General features: G+C 40.5%; 1 protein-coding gene across 6 annotated transcripts in view; it reads right to left on the reverse strand.

Annotated features, from left to right (window-relative positions):
• Positions 1-9,869: 9,869 nt before the first annotated feature.
• Positions 9,870-18,655, reverse strand: part of npl (N-acetylneuraminate pyruvate lyase (dihydrodipicolinate synthase)) — a 53,443-nt gene continuing 44,657 nt past the window's right edge. For 3 of the 6 annotated variants that reach the window (XM_072273985.1, XM_072273986.1, XM_072273987.1), the window contains exons 11-12: positions 16,289-16,328; positions 9,870-11,671 (exon numbers count right to left, since the gene is read on the reverse strand). In XM_072273985.1, coding sequence (XP_072130086.1) covers positions 11,526-11,671; positions 16,289-16,328 — 186 coding nt within the window. In that variant the 3' untranslated portion in view covers positions 9,870-11,525. The remainder of the gene's footprint in view (positions 11,672-16,288; positions 16,329-18,655) is intronic. The other 3 variants (XM_072273983.1, XM_072273984.1, XM_072273989.1) reach the window with 2 other exon arrangements.

The raw sequence follows: 18,655 nt of genomic DNA on the forward strand, positions 1-18,655 counted from the left end.
GATTCTGGTTCTTTAAACTCACAAAAGCTAAATGCTTGCAACTTTCCCAAGATCCCTTGAACTCTCTTCCAGCATAAAACCAAGACACATTAATAACGGATGGGGTACGAGGGGGAGGTGGGGCATTAGCGGAAGTTAGAGAAGTCAATGTTCATGCCATCAGGTTGGAGGAACAACACCTTATATTCCGTCTGGGTAGCCTCCAACTTGATGGCATGAACATTGACTTCTCTAACTTCCGCTAATGCCCCACCTCCCCCTCGTATCCCATCCATTATTTATATACACGCATTCTTTCTCTCTCTCTTTTTTTCTCCCTCTGTCCCTCTCACTATACCCCTTACCCATCCTCTGGGTCCCCCCCCCCTTTTTCTTTCTCCCTGGGCCTCCTGTCCCATGATCCTCTCATACTCCTTTTGCCAATCACCTATCCAGCTCTTGGCTCCATCCCTCCCTCTCATGTCTTCTCCTATCATTTTGGATCTCCCCCTCGCCCTCCCACTTTTAAATCTCTTACTAACTCTTTCTTCAGTTAGTCCTGACGAAGGGTCTCGCCCCAAAATGTCGACTGTACCTCTTCCTAGAGATGCTGCCTGGCCTGCTGCATTCACCAGCAACTTTGATGTGTGTTGCTTTCACAAGTAACTGCCGGATTAACATACCAGAAGCTTTCTCAGATTTGTTGCCTACAAAAACCATTATAATCAGACCACTGCTTTTGTCACTTTCACGACTCTACTGAGCAGCATGGTCCTTCCAATATGCTTTTCAACCAGAGGCACAGAGGTTGGCACCAACCCCTGTTTACCCTCTGTTGGGCAATGGTTCATGGTGTACAGCATGGAGACAGTTGTGGCATCATTCAGTACCTTTCTTAATTTGCTTTTGGTTGACTCTTTTTCAGGGAATGTAACATGCAAGTCATGGATGGATGTCCAATCAAGCTGACGTTGTCTCAGCCAGTCATGCCCCCACAATGCTAGTCCTCCTATTTTAACCAATGTGGCTTGTTGGTTGATAGATTTCACTGCTACGAATGCCACTTCCACAGGAATTACCTTTTCTCCATTGTAAGTCCTTCGTTGGATATCTGCAGGCTTCAGTTTACTATCTTTGAAAAGCCATTCAAACTTGTTTTGTAGAATGACTGAAACAGCTAAGCTTATGTCTTAACTCCATTTCAATTAATTTGCCATTCACTTCTGGTGTAAGCTTGTCTATTGCTGGCTTTCACATTGCAAATCTCAAGGCTTCCATGTCTTTTGTCACTGTCATCAGATTTTTCATCAACAGTATGCAGATCAGGGCATCTTTTTTAAAAAAGCAGCTTGACTTTCTATCTTTTTCTCTTCCCTGTGCAGTCCATTTATTTTTTCCACCCAACATGCTCTTTGTACGTGTCCTACTTTGTTGTATTTTCTGCAAGTTTTGATTTTAAACTTGCATTAGTCTGATATATGTGATCCCTGGTCACAATGGTAACACAATTTGTTTGGCCAGGGCGGTTTCTGTTTAGACATTGCAATTTTGTTCAAGCTCACTTTCATTCCTGATTGCAAATTAATTGTGCATCTGTCTACTGTTTCCACTGATACTGCTATTTCAACTGCTCTTTTAAACGTGGGCTTCTGTTAGGAGCCATTTTTGAATGCTTTCTTGTGAGATTTCACAAACTAAGCAATCTCTTAATGCATTGTTAAGCCCATTATGGAACTGACAATGCTCAGACAATCTCTTCAATACAGCCACATACATGGAAATAGGCTGCCTTTTGATTCTGCGTATGGAACCTAAAGCATTCTTCAATCAGCAATGGCTTTGTTTCTAAAAGTTTCTGCAATACTTTCATGAAATCAGCAAAGCTCATTTCAGTTGGTTCCTCATTGGCTATTCCATTTGTGCTAAAATTTTGCTCAGTAAGCTCAGTAGATATTTTAGTTATCTGCTATGTAATCAAATGTGCCAATCTTTCTGTTGTAGACAGCCATTTCTGCTTTTTTAGGATTATCAACTTAGTTATCAATGCTTATGAACCCATGAATTCTTCCATTTTCTGCCTTTTATTAACTCAATCACCTTTGCTTTTGTGAAGAAAACTAGCTGCGCTTTTTATTTAACTCCACTGTTCTCACAGTGCTTTTTTTTTAAACTTGTACACTTTGCTGCAGTTCAATGGGTAGGTAGTTGTCTCAGGTTTGTTTAAAATTTCTTTGTCACCACTAACACGTTTTGTATCTCCAGATTAAATGAATTGAAAGGAAAAGTGTTTACTTTAAGTGAAGCGCATATCACATGGTAGCATCATGACATATGCAATTGAGGATTTTTACATAGAACCCATAATGAATTATGTAAACAAGTAAGGATTGCTTACTCAAAAATATTGCTGTAATTAAATACACGGCAACTGTAAGTCGATTTTGTTCATCGGCTTGCACTGCGAAGGACAGTGAAGCAAACATCCTGATGATAACAGATGGGTTTATTTAAAATAGCACACAGAACTTGTGAGAATCCCAATTACAGCTGATAAGGAGAAAACATTTAGAACTAAAAGCAAACAAATCAGCAGCCAAGGGTTTGAAAGGGAGCAGCTTTAGAGGTGCTCTGAATATTATTGGTTAATGATTTGAAAAATTCACTGAATTCCAGAAGGGTTACAGTTAGTTTTTATACTTAGTGTTGGTGAAATGTTGTGTTCAACAATCAAAGAAGATTAGCAAGGCACTTAGGAATGCAGAATAAAAAAAAATCAACAAATCGCATTTGACAATGTAACCAATAGATTAGATAAAGGAAATCCTATCGGTGTGATATATTTGGACTTCCAAGACATTTGACAATGCCCTGTATACACTCAGTTGTCACTTTATTAGAAACCTCCTGTACCTAACAAAGTGGCTACTGAATGAATGTATGTTCATGGTCTTCTGCTGCTGTAGCCCATCCACTTCAAGGTTCCATGTATTGTGCATTTAGAGATGCTCTTCTGTACAATGCTGTTGTAACACATGGTTATTTGAGTTACTGTTGGCTTCCTGTCAGCTTGAACCATTCTGGACATTCTCTTCTGACTTCTCTCATAACAAAGTGTTCTCACCCACATAACTGCCACTCACTGGATTTTTTTTTTGTTTCTTGCACCATTCTCTATAAACTCTGGAGACTATTGTGTGTGCATGAAAATCCCAGGAGATCAGCAGTTTCTGAGATACTCAAAGCACCACGTCTGGCACCAAATATCATTCCATCGTCAAAGTCATTTAGATCACATTTCTTCCCCATTCTGATGTTTGATCTAAACAACAACTGAACTTCTTGACCATGTCTGCATGCTTTTAGGCATTGAGTTGCTGCCACATGATTAGCTGATTAGATATTTGCATTAACAAGCAGTTGTACCTAATAAAGTGGACAGACTATATCCTTCCAATCTGAAAAATATATTTATTTTATTTTCTTTGCAATAATCAATTTTCAAACACTTTCAATAATCCCATGGTTATTGCATAGAAAAAAAGAGTGGGAATAAATGGGTGTTTTTCATGTTGGAAAAATGATACTGGTGAAATATCATACACCACTTCTTGGCCATCAGATTCAGAATCAGGCTTATTATCACCAGCGTGTGTCATGAAATTTGTTAATTTAGCAGCAGCAGTTCAATCCAATACATAATATGGAAGAAAAAAATAAAAAAACAATAATATTTAATAAATAAATTACAGTATACATATATTGAATAGATTGAAAATCTTGCAAAAAGTAGAAATAGTGCATTTAAAAAGTGAGGTAGTGTTCATGCGTTCAATGTCCATTTAGAAATCGGATGGCAGAGGGGAAGAAGCTGTTCCTGAATCGCTGAGTGTGTGCCTTCGGGCTTCTGTACCTCTTACATGATGGTAAAAATGAGAAGGGGGCATGCCCTGGGTGCTGGAGGTCCTTAATAATGGATGCTGCCTTTCTGAGACACTGCTCCTTGAAGATGTCCTGGGCACTTTGTAGGCTAGTATGCAAGATGGGAGCTGAATAAATTTACAAACCTCTGCGGCCTCTTTGGTCCTGTGCAGTAGCCTCCCCCCCCCCCCCAAAAAACCCTCCCAATACCAGACGGTGATGCAGCCTGTCAAAATGCTCTCCACGGTATATTTATAGAACTTTTTGTGTGTATTTGTTGATATACCAAATCTCTTCAAACTCCTAATTAAGTGTAGATGCTGTCTTGCCTTCTTTATAACTGCATTGATATGTTGCGACCAGATTAGGTCCTCAGAGATCTTGAAACCCAGGAACTTGAAACTGCACACTCTCTCCACTTCTGATTCCTCTGAGGATTGGTATGTGTTCCTTCGTCTTACTCTTCTTGAAGTCCACAGTCAGCTCTTTCGTCATAACTGATGTTGAGTGCAAGCTTGTTGCTGCGACACCACTTCACTAGTTGGCATATCTCGCATCTATACACCCTCTCATCTCCATCTGAGATTCTACCAACAATGGTTGTATTATCAACAAACTTATAGATGGTATTTGAGCTATGCCTAGCCACACAGTCATAGGTATATAGAGAGTAGAGCAGTGGGCTAAACACACACCTTTGGCGTGCACCAGCGTTGATCGTCAGCAAGGAGGAGATATTATCACCAATCCGCACAGATTGTGGTCTTCCGGTTAGGAAGTCGAGGATCCAATTGCAGAGGGAGGTACAGAAGCCCAGGTTCTGTAACTTCTCAATCTAGATTGTGGGAATGATGGTATTAAATGCTGAGCTATAATTGATGAACAGCATCCTGACATACGTATTTGTGTTGTCCAGGTGGTCTAAAGCCGTGTGAAGAGCCATTGAGATTGTATCTGCCGTTGACCTATTGTGGTGATAGGCAAATTGCAATGGGTCCATGTCCTTGCTGAGGCAGGAGTTCAGTCTAGTCATGACCAACCTCTCAAAGCATTTCATCACTGTCGATGTGAGTGCTACCGGGCAATAGTCATTAAGACAGCTCACATTATTCTTCTTAGGCACTGGTATAATTGTTGCTTTTTTTGAAGCAAGTGGGAACTTCCGCCTGTAGCAGTGAGAGGTTGAAAACATCCTTGAATACTCCCGCCAGTTGGTTGGCACAAGTTTTTGAGCCTTACCAGGTATTCCATCAGGACCTTCTGCCTTGCGAAGATTCACCCTCTTTAAAGACAGCCTAACATCAGCCTCTGAGATAGAGACCACAGGGTCACCAATTAATTATTATTTATATTTATTATCAAGAAGACAGAAAACAAGGTATACAGATTTGTCAATGACACAAAACTACATGGAAGTGCAAATTACAACAAGGATATTGTGACCCTGTAAAAGATGTAAAGAGTGAGTGGGTGAAAATTTAGCAAATGGAGTTTAACATGGGAAAGTGACTTCTGTTACAGAAATGAAAAGGCAGATTATTCTTGGTGGAACAAGATTCCAAATCAGTGATTCCCAGAGAGGTTGAGATGTTCTTGTGTTCAAATCACTCAGAAGTTCACAGATTGATACAACTAGCTGGTAGATATGAGGTCAAATGGCATTTGGGTTTTTATTGTAAATATATTGGAATTAAGAAATAGTATTTATTTTACAATTGTATGAAGTGATGGTGAAGCCACAACTGGAGTACAGTGCACTTTTGGTCCCCTTACCCAGGGAAGGATAAGTTATGTTGGACACGGTTAAAATGGGATTCACTTCGTTAATGCAACGCATGCAAAATGCTGGAGGAACTCAGCAGGCCAGGCAGCATCTATGGAAAACAGTAAACTGTCACTGTTTCAGGTTGAGATCCTGATGAAGGGTCTTAGCCAAAATGTTGACTGTTTACTCTTATTCATAGATGTTGCCTGTCCTGCTGAGTTCCTCTAGCACTTTGTGTGTTGCTTCCAGTATCTGCAGATTTTTTTATGTTTGTGGTTCAATTCGCTAATTCCTGAAATGAGAGGCTAAACAGGTAAGGCCTGCATATTTGGGGCTGGAAGAATGATGTGATCTCATTGAAGCACACAAAAGTGTGAGGAAAAATGTCAAGACATTTTTGTTAATATTGAACAAAAGGACATAATTTTAAGAATGGGGAGGGTGGAGCACCATGGGAGAGATAGCAGCGAAGGAGCACAGGGGCGGGGGGGGGGGTGGAGGGGTGTAGTGCAGGTACAGACACACCCAGCCCTGAGACACCAGGCAAGTTTATTTGATTCCCAACAATTAGGTTATTGATCATTAAAGAATGTTTCTCTTGTGCTTCCCACTCTCTGTCCAGGTTTATCATCACTCAGCCAAGATAACATTAATTTTTTTTGTGGCAGCAGTGCAGTGGAATATATAAGATTGCTGCAGTACTCTGCAAAAATCTTGGGCACCTTAGCTATATATACAGTTGCAAGAAAAAGTTTGTGAACCTTTTGCATTACCTGGTTTTCTGTATTATTTACTCATAAAATGTTGTCTGATCTTCATCTTGGCCACAATAATAGATAAACACCAATCTATCTAAACTAATAGCACACAAACAATTGTACTTTTCATGTCTTTATTGATCATATTGTTTAATCATTCACAGTCCAGGCTGGAAAAAACAATTGAGCTCTTGTATTTAACTGGTGGAACCTCCTTTAGCTGCAATACTTCCACCAAACGTTTCCTGCAGCTGCTGATCAGACTTGCACAACAGCAAGGAGGAATTTTAGACCATTCCTCCATACAAAACTGTTCCAGTTCATCAATATTTCTGAGATACCTTGCATGAACAGCCCTCTTCAGGCCATGATTTCTGAACTCTGACTTCGCCATTCCAAAACACAGTTTTTTCTTTTTAAACCATTCTGTTTTGCTGATTTATTATTGTGTTTCAGATCATTGTCTTGTTGAATTATCCAACATCTGTTAAGCTTCAGATGATGGACCACTATGCTGACATTCTCCTGTAAAACATCTTGATACAATTTTGCATTCATTGTTCCCTCAATGATTGCAAGCTGTTCAGGACCAGAGGCAGCAAAACAACCCTAAACTAAGGTGCTCCTTCCACTAGGCTTCACAGTTGTGATCAGGTTTTGGTACTGGTGTGCAGTGTCCCTTTTTCTCCAAACACAGCAGTGTGCAGTTCTGCCAAAAAGTTCAACCTTTGTCTCGTCTGTCCACAGAACATTGTCCTAGAAGCATTGTAGTACATCCAGGTGGTCTTTTGCAAACTTGAGACATGCGGCAATGTGTTTTTTTTTTTGGAGAGCAGTGGTTTCCTCCGTGGTGTCCTTCCATGAATACCAGTCTTGTTCAGTGTTCTTCAGTGGGAGAGAGGCAACAGTACTGAGTTTCATCCACTTGTGGACAATTTCTCTTACTGTGGACTGATGAACACCCAGGTCTTTAGAAATGCTTTGTAGCCTTTTCCAGCTCCATGCATCTCTACAATTCTACTTCTTCTCAGGTACTTTGGAAGCTGTTTTGGTTGAGGCATGATGCACGTAAACATATCTTTCTTGAGAAGAGCCGGTTCTGTCAGTAACCTGACTTTGTGTGTTTCCTTTATAGGGTGGGGCACCCGTACAACCCATACCTCCAACCTCACCCCATTAATTGGAATACCTGACAGGTTTTTTTTAAAAGAAGGCATTACCCCAGAACTTGACTCTATTTTTGAGCCGAGACTGTGATTGCTTAAATGGTGTACTCAGTATTGACAGGAAGAAAATGGTTTGTGTTATTAGTTTTAAGCAGATTGTGTTTGTTCATTATTGTGATCAGACCACATTTAATGAGTAATTAATGCAGAAAACCAGATAATTGCAAAGGATTCACAAACTTGTTCTTGCAGCTGTATCTGACCAAGACTTTTGCACAGTACTGTACCTAGAAATAGATACAAATCTTTTTCTTTTTAAAAACAAATATTGGGAAATTGAAGGCTATGGGATCTGGAACAATGCGGGGGAGAGAGAGGGGATGGGGGAAGGGGGGGGGAGAAGATCAACCTTAGTCATACTCTATGGAGGGACAAACTCGATAGGCCAGCAGGCCTAATCCTGCTCCTATTTTCTAGTGTTCGTCTAGCTGTGAGACTCCTGGCTCCAAACAGCCCAGCCAAAAGAAACAACATCCCAAAAAAAATGAAGTGGTTATCTGAAATCATTAAACTCAATACCAAATCCCAAGGGCTGCCAAGTACCCAAACTGAAAATGAAGTGATTTTCCTTGATTGGACAATGAGAAATACTGAGGCAATATAGCAGTTAAAGGCAGATTGATTTTCTCCCTCATTCTGACTCAGATTTAAATGTCAGAGCACTGGAAGCTCAGGGTCACCTTTGCCTAATTGAGGTCTTCAAGAAGACTGTCACCCAATTTGCATTTCCCCTATATAGAGGAACTTAATCATGCCTGCCAAATAGATGTGCAACTGAATTGCTGAGGGAGTGGGAGGGATTGTATCCATCCCCGGATAGGGTCAAAGAGTAAAAAGGGTAGGTGTTGCACCATCTGTGGTTGCATGGGGAAGTATCAAAGGGGGAGGGGTGTTTAAGATGGAAATGCAAGGATGGAGCAGAGAGTCTTAGAAAGGAGAAAGTTATTTTCAAATGCTGAAAAGGGGAGGAAAAAGAAAGATAAACCTGGTACCTGAAACCTGTTGAAGGTGACCAAAAATATGGAAAGTGATTTGTTAAATGCATAATCTGGTGTGGGGCTGAGGAAAGGAAATGATAATAGGAGGATATTCTGGCTGGAAAAAAAGAGAGTAGCACCCAAAATAAACGGTATGAGGTTGAGGCACTATCAACAATGGGAAGAGGAAAGACGTTAAGAAAGGAAGACATCTTAAAGACTAATGTGAGAAAATCACATCACAGCAGTTAAAACAGAATTTGAGAGAATTGAATTAAATTTATTACTGGGAGCAAGATGTAGTCAACACATAGGAACAGGTGGGTTTAGAAGAAATACTGCTGGATAATCTGCCCTTTGTGATGTTAAGGAAGTAAGAATGTCACATATGGACCATGCAAGAGCAAGAACAGCACAGAAAATGGCAAAGGTAATTAGATTTTAGAATGTTATGAGTCAAGCATCACCAATAGTCAATGTAATTTAAAGTACGTTGAGAAGAGGTCTGAATAGGACAAGGGGTATTTCCTGTATCCAGTGATGAGCCAGGTAAAGCTTGGACTGAAGTAATTCCCAATGCTGCAGCCTAAAGTAGATTGTCTAATCTGCCATTGTCACAAAATCTTTAATTTTTAAATTAAAACCATAGTTACTTCTACAATTTTCCAGCATGCTGCTTCATTGTCCACTGCCACTATTAATAGTGTCCAAGAACCCACAATTTCAAAGGCAAAATATCACCATTTAGTACTGATAGGACACCCTATACAGAATATCCACAATAAATATTCAACTTTAATACTTATTCTCTATAGAAAACACATTTGTGATAGGTGTAGATTTCACAATATTAACAGGAACTTAATCTTCTCTTGGTTACTGATTGCACAGGAAATTCACTTTGTTTACTAGGAAGTCCAGTTTCACTTCACATTTGTTTTCCAGTAACAGGTTTAGATTTTTTGCTGATGCAGCCTGGGAGCTTCTTGTTTAAAAACTCAATTTCCTTCCTCTGATAAAATGAGGCCTCAAGAATAGGAAACAATTGAAATAAGAAATTATTAGTAAATGATGATTATACTAAATATGCATGGTGGCTACTGTGATGAAAGGCATTGCTGTTGTAATGTAGTATACAGAATTTTTCATATGGCATTGATGTAAATTTTGAAGTTGCCAAAACTAATTAGCAGTATAAGTCTAGTCACACTGCCAAAATTACTCCCTTTATAAACTCTTCAATAAGCAATTAAAATACAGGTCAATCTGCTTCATAACACACAAATGCCAAATTTTGACAAGTTTATTTTTCGTCAACAAATGGAGAACAAATATCCTTTAACATTTAAACTAGTGTAAACAGATTAATGTGTCATAATTAAAAAACACTAAAATAATGCAAAATTTAAAAATTATTTCAAAGTAACCTTGAAAACATCTGGAAAGAATACAATACTTTCAATACTCAATAAATTGAAAGCATTGTATTTTATGTAAACAGTATTTTGTTTTAAATAATTTCCCTTAAACTTGTCTCATTTAAGAATCAACAAACACACCCTGATGGCTGAACAGGTATATGCAACAGAACAGATTAGTATAAAAGTCAATATTGTAAAGCTGATTTAAAATTTAACCGTCACTTTGAACCACTGCCCTCAGTTGGATAAGGTGGGAGAGGAATGTTGACACAGACTATGAGGGGCCCGCATCGAGCATTTTCATGCCTTACAAGGCGCAGATTGGAAGTCTGTGTGGGGCACCACTCCTCGCACAGACTACAGTAATGTGTGATTAAGTGCCTTGCTCAAGGGCACAAACACGCTGCCACAGCTGAGGCTTGAACTAGTGACCTTGAGGTAACTAGACGAACGTCTAAGGTGAATAAACTCCTTACACTTGCCATTTAGAAATCTTGCAGAAGAGGTGAAGTACAGAAATTGGATGGGGGCAAATTTGCTTTAGTTACAAGGAACACAATGACCAAAAACAGTTTCAAACTCACTGCCATGATGGAGTGATTACAATTGGAATAGCAATAGATCCGAAGTATCTGTGAATACAGGTTTCAATGAGGAGCTTCTATGACCCAAAAAGCAAAGTTGTCGATGGAGAAATTTAAACAGTAATACATTTAATCAAGCTTGTAATTTATCAAAAGGAACCATCTCCTGAGGCTGATCCAGATTTTTACAATCTTTTGCCAACAGGTATCATGTGCTTCAGATGTTGACACTAAATTCCAAGTTTTAAATCTAATTTAATTGTCCAACCATCCTCTTGCATGCTCTTCCTCAAATATTTTTATTTTAAATTTTTAATGTAAGAAAAAATAAGCTGCTGCAATGGTTGGTAAGCTAAACATTGAATTCCACTTCAGCACAAATATAGATGCAACATTTTCCCTTCCTTTCCCATTCTAAGCATTTCACTGAAGCTTTCACATTCCCCATCTGAATATCCAGTTCCAGATGTGTAATTGCTTGTAACACACCAGTAAATGACTGGTTAATTTTCAATATTAAAATTTGTAAAATCTCTGATGCCCTTTCATTTCAACTGTGACCTGTAATCTGCTGCATTGACCATAAGTATGTTGCTTTGTCCAAATGTACAACTTCTGCAACTTTAAATCAAAAGGATTGTGTTAAATTGTGGGAAAGTAACAGTTATAAAACTGGCATGTGCCTTCTCAGCCTTTGAACCTGTAGATTAAGACAGCATATTTTAGCCACATGAAAGGTGCTGTGTTTTATGCCAAATTTACACTAATACAATTTACTTTCCCCCCCCCCGCAAATAAAATGGTCTCTGATACAGTGATGATAGCTAGAAATTGTGAACAAAGGCACTTTCTCATGACAATGTACATCTATGATTCATCCCATAAAATTAGGATTATTTAGCTCAACCATCCCAGGGTCTTCAGTTTGGCCAATATTTCTGCCTCCTTCTTCTCACTGCATTTCAACAACGGTAGCCTAGGTGGTCCCAAAGGAATGTCAGAGACGAGCATCATTGTCGTCTTGTTTTCAGCCACACCAAAACCTGGGGGTGGGGGCGGGGGAATAAAATCAATAATGTACTGAATACAAATTTACAGCTGCCTTCATTCAAGATTGCTTGAAACAAATCCATAGTTTTTAAAAATCTAGATCAATTGTCACACTACAAAATAATTGCTCAATTTACCACTTGCCCGGAAGATTAACAACTTCTCACATCAATAGAAACTAGGAACTATCACAGGTAATAAATTCTCTTTACAGCAATACAGCAGGCATGTCAAAAGAGAGCCGCACACTATTACAAATGAGGAGCAAGAAGACTGTAACCTTGTCATTGGGTTTGGAGGCTTGTGTGCCTCAGTGACCTGGAGAGCTATGCTAGCTGGCAGCAGGGCCTTGTGCTTTGACTCCTGGTAGGGTCACCCGTGCCAAACAGGTCAAAGGGTAGAGGCCAGACTAAGAGTGGTCCACCAGTCCTCCAGGTTCAGGAGTCCAGCTCAGGGATAAGCTAGTCAAAAAACAATTGTTATGAAAACAGCTATGAAGGTTCATTCGATATCTGTGTGTGACGGCATTCCCGAGTTTGCATGACCAACGGTAGTGAACACAGAGGGGAAGCTGCTAGCACAATGAAGGAAGCCCTGAACACCACCAAGACCAAACTAAAACTGGTTTCTGGAATGTATGACTGGCTGTTCGTCCATCGTTGATGTCGATGAGGACCTCGACACCATTATGATGGTGTCGAGACTAGCGTGTGATTTGGATTTAAGTGAGGGAGAGTTGCGCAGCGTCAGCCTCACTCTCTCTTCCCAATTCCCATCTGGATCCAGTGGCAAGACAGAGTCTAGACGGCTGGAGATGGGACTAGGCGCAGTGGATGACCAGGACGTCTTCTGTGTCTTGTCCTGCTCTACACGTTCCACGACGCTTGCAGAGACCGCCTTCTTGACCGTTGGACCTTCCATTGGTCTCATCTGCTCAATCCGCCAGAGTCTGTCTTCACATGCTGGGATAGACAACTCCCTATCACACCGAGGGTTTGAGACCCGTCGGCTTCCCTCACCTGGTTTAGCCGGCTTGTCAAAGCCGTTGCCCGGGGTGTGGCCACTGTCGCATGCAAACAGCTACGGGGAGCCACAGGTGAGAGCTGAGTGCCAGGTGGGGACCAAAAGTGGACTAACCGCCCTGAAAAGGACACAACATGTTCCCCCACCAGAGGTGCTACCCCTCCCTGACACCCCATACAACCATATATAACACTGGCATGCCAGCATAAATAACTGCAGAAATCCATCATTACAGCCTACATAGTCTGGGCATCAGTGAAAACAGATGGACTGGGTCTGGCAGACTAAAGGCAGCAACTGGTGAAACAGTTTTATACTCGGAAGGGAAAGATGTCAGCATCATGATGGTGTGGCTGTCATTTTGAAAAAAGGCCTCAAGCAGAAACCAATCAGTAGGCTGGTGAGAGTCAGGCTGAAAGGGAAGCAAGTGAACATGGCTAATCCAGTGCTATGCTCCAACTAACCACAGCAACATTGAAGAAAAGGACGCCTTCAATGAAGAGCTGCAATCAGAGGTAGAATTAACACCAGACCTTGACATAATAATCCTGGGAGATCAAAATGCGAAAGTGGGAAATAACTCAGTTCATTGGGGCCATAGGCATACATGAACGTGGAACGATGAACAATGGTGGAATTCTGTGCCATGAACAATCTGATCCGAGAAGGGACCATCTTTCCACACTGAAATCTACAAATTGACATGGTGCTCACCCAATGGGTGCGACAAGAACCAGACTGACTATTTGATGATCAATGATACGTGGAGATGATCCTTGCGGGATGTAAAGGTGAAGAAAGGAGCAGATACAGGAAGTATCCACCTGTTGTAGCTGGGATAAAACTCAAGCCGAGAGGCACTGGAACCATAGCACATGTACGGAGACAATTTAATGTTGAGAAGCTCAAGGACACCTGTGTGAGATCTGCATTCACCGTTCAGCTTAAGAACAGAGTCCAGGCCTTGCAATACCTTGATGTGGATGTGTCAGTAGACAAGATTGCCAGTGTGGAAACCGATTGCCTCAGTCTTCAAGAAGAGCAGTGAGGCTTGTCTAGGATACAGAGCTGGAAAGAAGGAAAAAAATGGAAACATGGACAGCAATACAAGAAAGATGGAAAATTATCAAGGAAGTGCTAGATGGAAAACCAACTGGAATTAAAGTGAAACTTGAACTAGCATACACTGAAGCTAACATGAAAGTGAAGGGATTTGTAACAAAGGAAAAGAGTCTACGTGGAAGACCTTGCAGAGGCCAAAGCAGCAGGGAAATACATACAAGATTTCAAAACTGGTATGCGGAAAGTTCCAGGCCATATCCAGTGGTCCCGTGAGAGATGGGAACAGTCTGTTTCAATCATTGAAAAAAAACAGCAAGAAGCACGATACAGTATTTCAAAGAATTACTGAATGGAGCACAGCAGATGAAGAACTGGATATACACGAGGCTGCAGAGGACCTCAACATCACAGAAGCACCCAACAGGTTGTTGCTGCAATTCAATCATTAAAGCTCCCGTATATAATCTGAACACCAAACGTTCAAAGCTGAACCAGAAGTTGCAGCAGTCATCCTACAACCACTGTTTACTCTAATCTGGGAACGGGGACCAGCACCCAGGAACCGGACAAAGGGAGTTACTGTTACGATCCCAAGGAAAGGAGCGCTAAGTGATTGCAACAACTGGTGAGGCATCACACTCTTGTCAGTGCCCAGCATTATTCTCGCCAAGGTCATTGCCCAATGGATTAGATGCTGTGATATATGATTGAGGAAAGAGCAAGCTGGGTTCAGGAAGAATGGAGGCTGAACTGACCAGAGCTTCACACTGTAACATCATAGAACAGTATAGGGTGGCAGAGACAACTGTATGTGAATTTCATGGATGTTGAAAAGGCTTTCGATAGCATCCACAGGGAGTGCTGCTTGTGAATTCCCAGGTCACATAGGATCCTTTCCAAAATTGTCCATCTTTTGTCCACATTTTCTATGCTAATTTTAACTGCAATTGGGGACCGCAATTTGAGCTTTGAAGTCAAGACAGGAGTCAGGCAAGGATCTGGGATGTCGGTGATGTTTCATAACCCAGTCAATGAACAACAAGCAGGGAGACATTAGCTGGACTCTGTTCTCTACTTTAGAAGAGCTCGGTTGTGCGGATGACCTCGTATTACTATCACATACTTACCAGCACAAGCAAGAGAAAGCTCAGCTCGTGCAGCTTTGGTGGACAGGTTAGACTTGGAGTCAGCCAGAGAAAGACCGAGAGCGTGACCTCAATGCAAGTCTCCAAGTCATCCTCCTCCTGTCATATGGTGTCGACTTACTCTGCTGATGCAGATTCACCTACCTGAGCAGCATCCTTCAGCAGATGGTGGGGCCAAGGATGACATCCAGTGCAGACTGAAAGCTGGAAACATCTTCAGATCAATGAACAACATATGGGGATCAACCGAGTACAGTGTCCACACCAAGGTGAAGCTGTACTACAGAGGTGTTCTGTCGACACTTGTACAGGTCAGAATGCTGGCATATGACAGAATGACTTTGCCAAGCTGTTGCTATTCCATACCAAAAACCTCCAGAAGATCCTCTAAATTCTGACCAAGGTCTCCAACCATGCCCTACACCTTCAGTGTCATCAAGGGGACATGGCCACAATTATGAGGAAATGCTGCAGATTGATTGGGCATGTGATGAGAAGACAGGCCAACTTCATCAAGACAGCACTCAACTGGAACCCTGAAGGGTGGAAGAAACCTGGGAGACCAAAGGCAACTTGGCATTGTACTGCAGAGGCAGAAATGAGGACTCTGAGCTTACACCTGTGGCACAACAGAGATGGAGGACCTTCATTGCTGCCCTAAACACCAGCGGCGTAATGGGCAGTAATTAAACAATTATGTAAATTGTCACTACAAAATAATGCTTAATTTGCTGCTTGCCTAGAAGATTAATAGCTTCTGACATCAATAGAAACCAAAAACCACAGGTAATTAATTTTCTTCACTGCAATACAGAAGGCACATCATGAAAGGAGCACACTGTTACAAATGCCAAAGTTTATGAATCCTTTTGATGAGATTAAAGAATCTTTCAAAAAATGTTTCCGAGGAATTGTTAAAAATTTATTTTTATAAAAAACATACACTATGGATTGAATTCAGAACACTGATATAAATCATGGAAAATCTGATATTTCAAAACTGACTGTTTTCAAAAAGTACTGCCACAGCCATAAAACATTCAGGCGTATCCTGAAACAAATTTGATTGGCAATTTTCTATTATCAATATTGCACTCACACATTAACAAAAAGAATTATAGCATAGTGATCAAGAGAGAGTATTCAAAGACAATTTTGCTTTTCTAAAATATTCATCACAGCAGCGAGCAGATCAGTCATGGATCAAACCTTAGTTTTGTAACAGGGAAAGAGTCTCCAGCACTGTAGTGCATACAATCAAAATGCAAACCAGGAGTACATCTTGGAACAGTTAAGCACGAGAACTCACATGTCATTAAATACTGACTTCAAACAGTATGTTTATACCAGAGAGAATCTTGAATGTGTCAAACCACTCACCAAGTTTGTTCACATAACCAATGAATTCCTGAACTACAGCCTGCAAAAGAAAACAGTTCAAAGAAAAGTGCCCAATTATGCAGTCCTAAATGCATATATGTGACAGGAAAGGAAGCTGAAAATAAGCAGGTATCCCATTCCCAGCAACATTTTTAAAAGACACACAAATATTCTATTTAATAGAAATTAAATCATTAGTTTCTCTTCAGATTTAAACATCCTTGCTTGTTAGACAATAAATTCAGAGCTGCTGCCACTTTGTGAAAGAATCCCATTCTGATTTCAGTTAAATCATTCTTTTACTTACATCCCTTAACTACTCTAGTTTTAAATATATTAAAAGAGCAAAAATCAGTTACAGATTTAAGATTCACAATTGCTTTATCATAAATTACCATCAGAGGAAACAGCTCCAAAGCTCCCACCTGCTATTGCATGGCAGCTATTGTCAAACCCAGAGATACCATCTCAATATTCAAAAGAGAACCTTAATTTCTACCTCCGGCAGACAACTTTCACCAACACACAAAAGCCATGGATTTTTTGGACAAATGAAATTTCTAGCCAAGTCAAAGCCAACTGATATCATCTGCCATAAAGATTCCCATTAAAGTGACATCCCTATTGACTAGACTGGCAGACTAAACTGTTGTATGGAAGTTGACCAGAAACAAAGCTATGATTATGCTAGAATCTGAAAGAAAAATAAACATTTATGGAAATCAGGCAGCATCTGCTGAATATATATTAATTCTGTTTTAGTCTCCACAGACACTGCTTGCCCCATTTCCAGAATTTTCTGCTTTTATATCACACAGAAGGTCTGTATTTCATTATTTATTATTTTCAAACTAGTCCCTCTTGTCCTGGACTCTTGATGGAAATAGATTTTCCCTCCTACTAAAAGAGTTCCTTTAATATCATGAAACCTTCAATAGAAAAAAAGCCTGAAGCTTTTAAATTTCACAGCAAGAAAGAGGCGAGTGTAGGTATTGGACAGCTCAAAAATGATACTGGAGAGGTAGTAATGGGGGAGGGGGGGGCAAGGAAATGGTGGACTAACTGAATAATTATTTTGCATCGGTCTTCACTGTGGAAGACACTAGCAGTATGCCAGAAGTTAGAGTGTGCCGGGGGAAGAAGTGTGTGAAATTCCCATTACTCGAGAGAAGATTCTTGGGAAACAAAGATCTGAAGGTGGATAAATCACCTGGACCAGATGGTATACACCCCAGGATTCTGAAAGAGGTGGCTGAAGAGATAGAAGGCATCAGTAATGACCTTTCAAGAATCAATTAATCCTGGCATGGTTCTGGAGGAGTGGAAAATTGCAAATGTCACTTCACTTTTTAAGAAGGGAAGAGGGAGAAGAAAGGACACTATAGGCAGGTTAGTCTAACCTCAGTTGTTGGGAAGATGTTGGAGTCGATTATCAAGGATGAGTTGTCAAGATACTTTGAGCCATATGATAAAATAAACCAGAGTCAGCATGGTTTCCCTAATGGCAAAATCTTGCCTGACAAATCCATTGGAATTCTTTGAAGAAATAACAAGTAGGATAGACAAAGGAGAATCAGTAGGTCTTGTGTACTTAGGTTTTCAGAAAGCCTTTGACAAGGGGCCACACATGAGGCTACTTAACAAGTTGAGACCATGGCATTACGGGAAAGATACCAGCTTGGATAGAACATTGGCTGATTGGCAGAAGTCAGTGTTGGGACCACTTCTTTTTACTTTATTTGTCAATGATTTGATGACAGAATTGATGACTTTGTGGTCAAGTTTGTGGATGATACGAAGATAGGTAGGAGGACAAGTAGTTTTGAGGAAGTAGAGAGACTTGGATGAGGAGAATGGGCAAAGAAGTGGCAGATGGATTACAGTGTTGGGAAGTGTATGGTCATGCATGTTGGTGATAGAAAGTGAAAGTGTAGACTATTTTCTAAACGGAGAGAAAATACAAAAACTGAGGTGCAAAAAGGACTTGAGAATCCTTGTACACGATTCCCTAAAGGTTAATTTGCAGTTTGAGGCTGTGGTGAGAAAGGCAAATGCAACATTAGCATTCATTTCAGAGGACTAGAATACAAAAGCAAGATGTAATGTTGACACTTTATAAAGCACTGAGGACTTACATGGAGTGTTGTGAGCAGTTTTGGTCTCCTCATCCAAAGAAGGATGTGTTGACATTGGAGACTATTCATTCATAAAAATGATTCCTGGATTGAAAATCTCACCTAGAGCAAACAAACACTCCTCAGATGACCTCTCCTCACTGGTGTTCAGAAGAATGAGCGTGACCTCACTGAAATCTACCGAGTGTTGAAAGGCCTCAACAGACTGGATATGAGAGGATGTTTCCTATGA

This window comes from Mobula birostris, chromosome 12 (genome assembly GCF_030028105.1).
Source record: "Mobula birostris isolate sMobBir1 chromosome 12, sMobBir1.hap1, whole genome shotgun sequence".
NCBI classification, from domain to species: Eukaryota; Metazoa; Chordata; class Chondrichthyes; order Myliobatiformes; family Myliobatidae; genus Mobula; species Mobula birostris.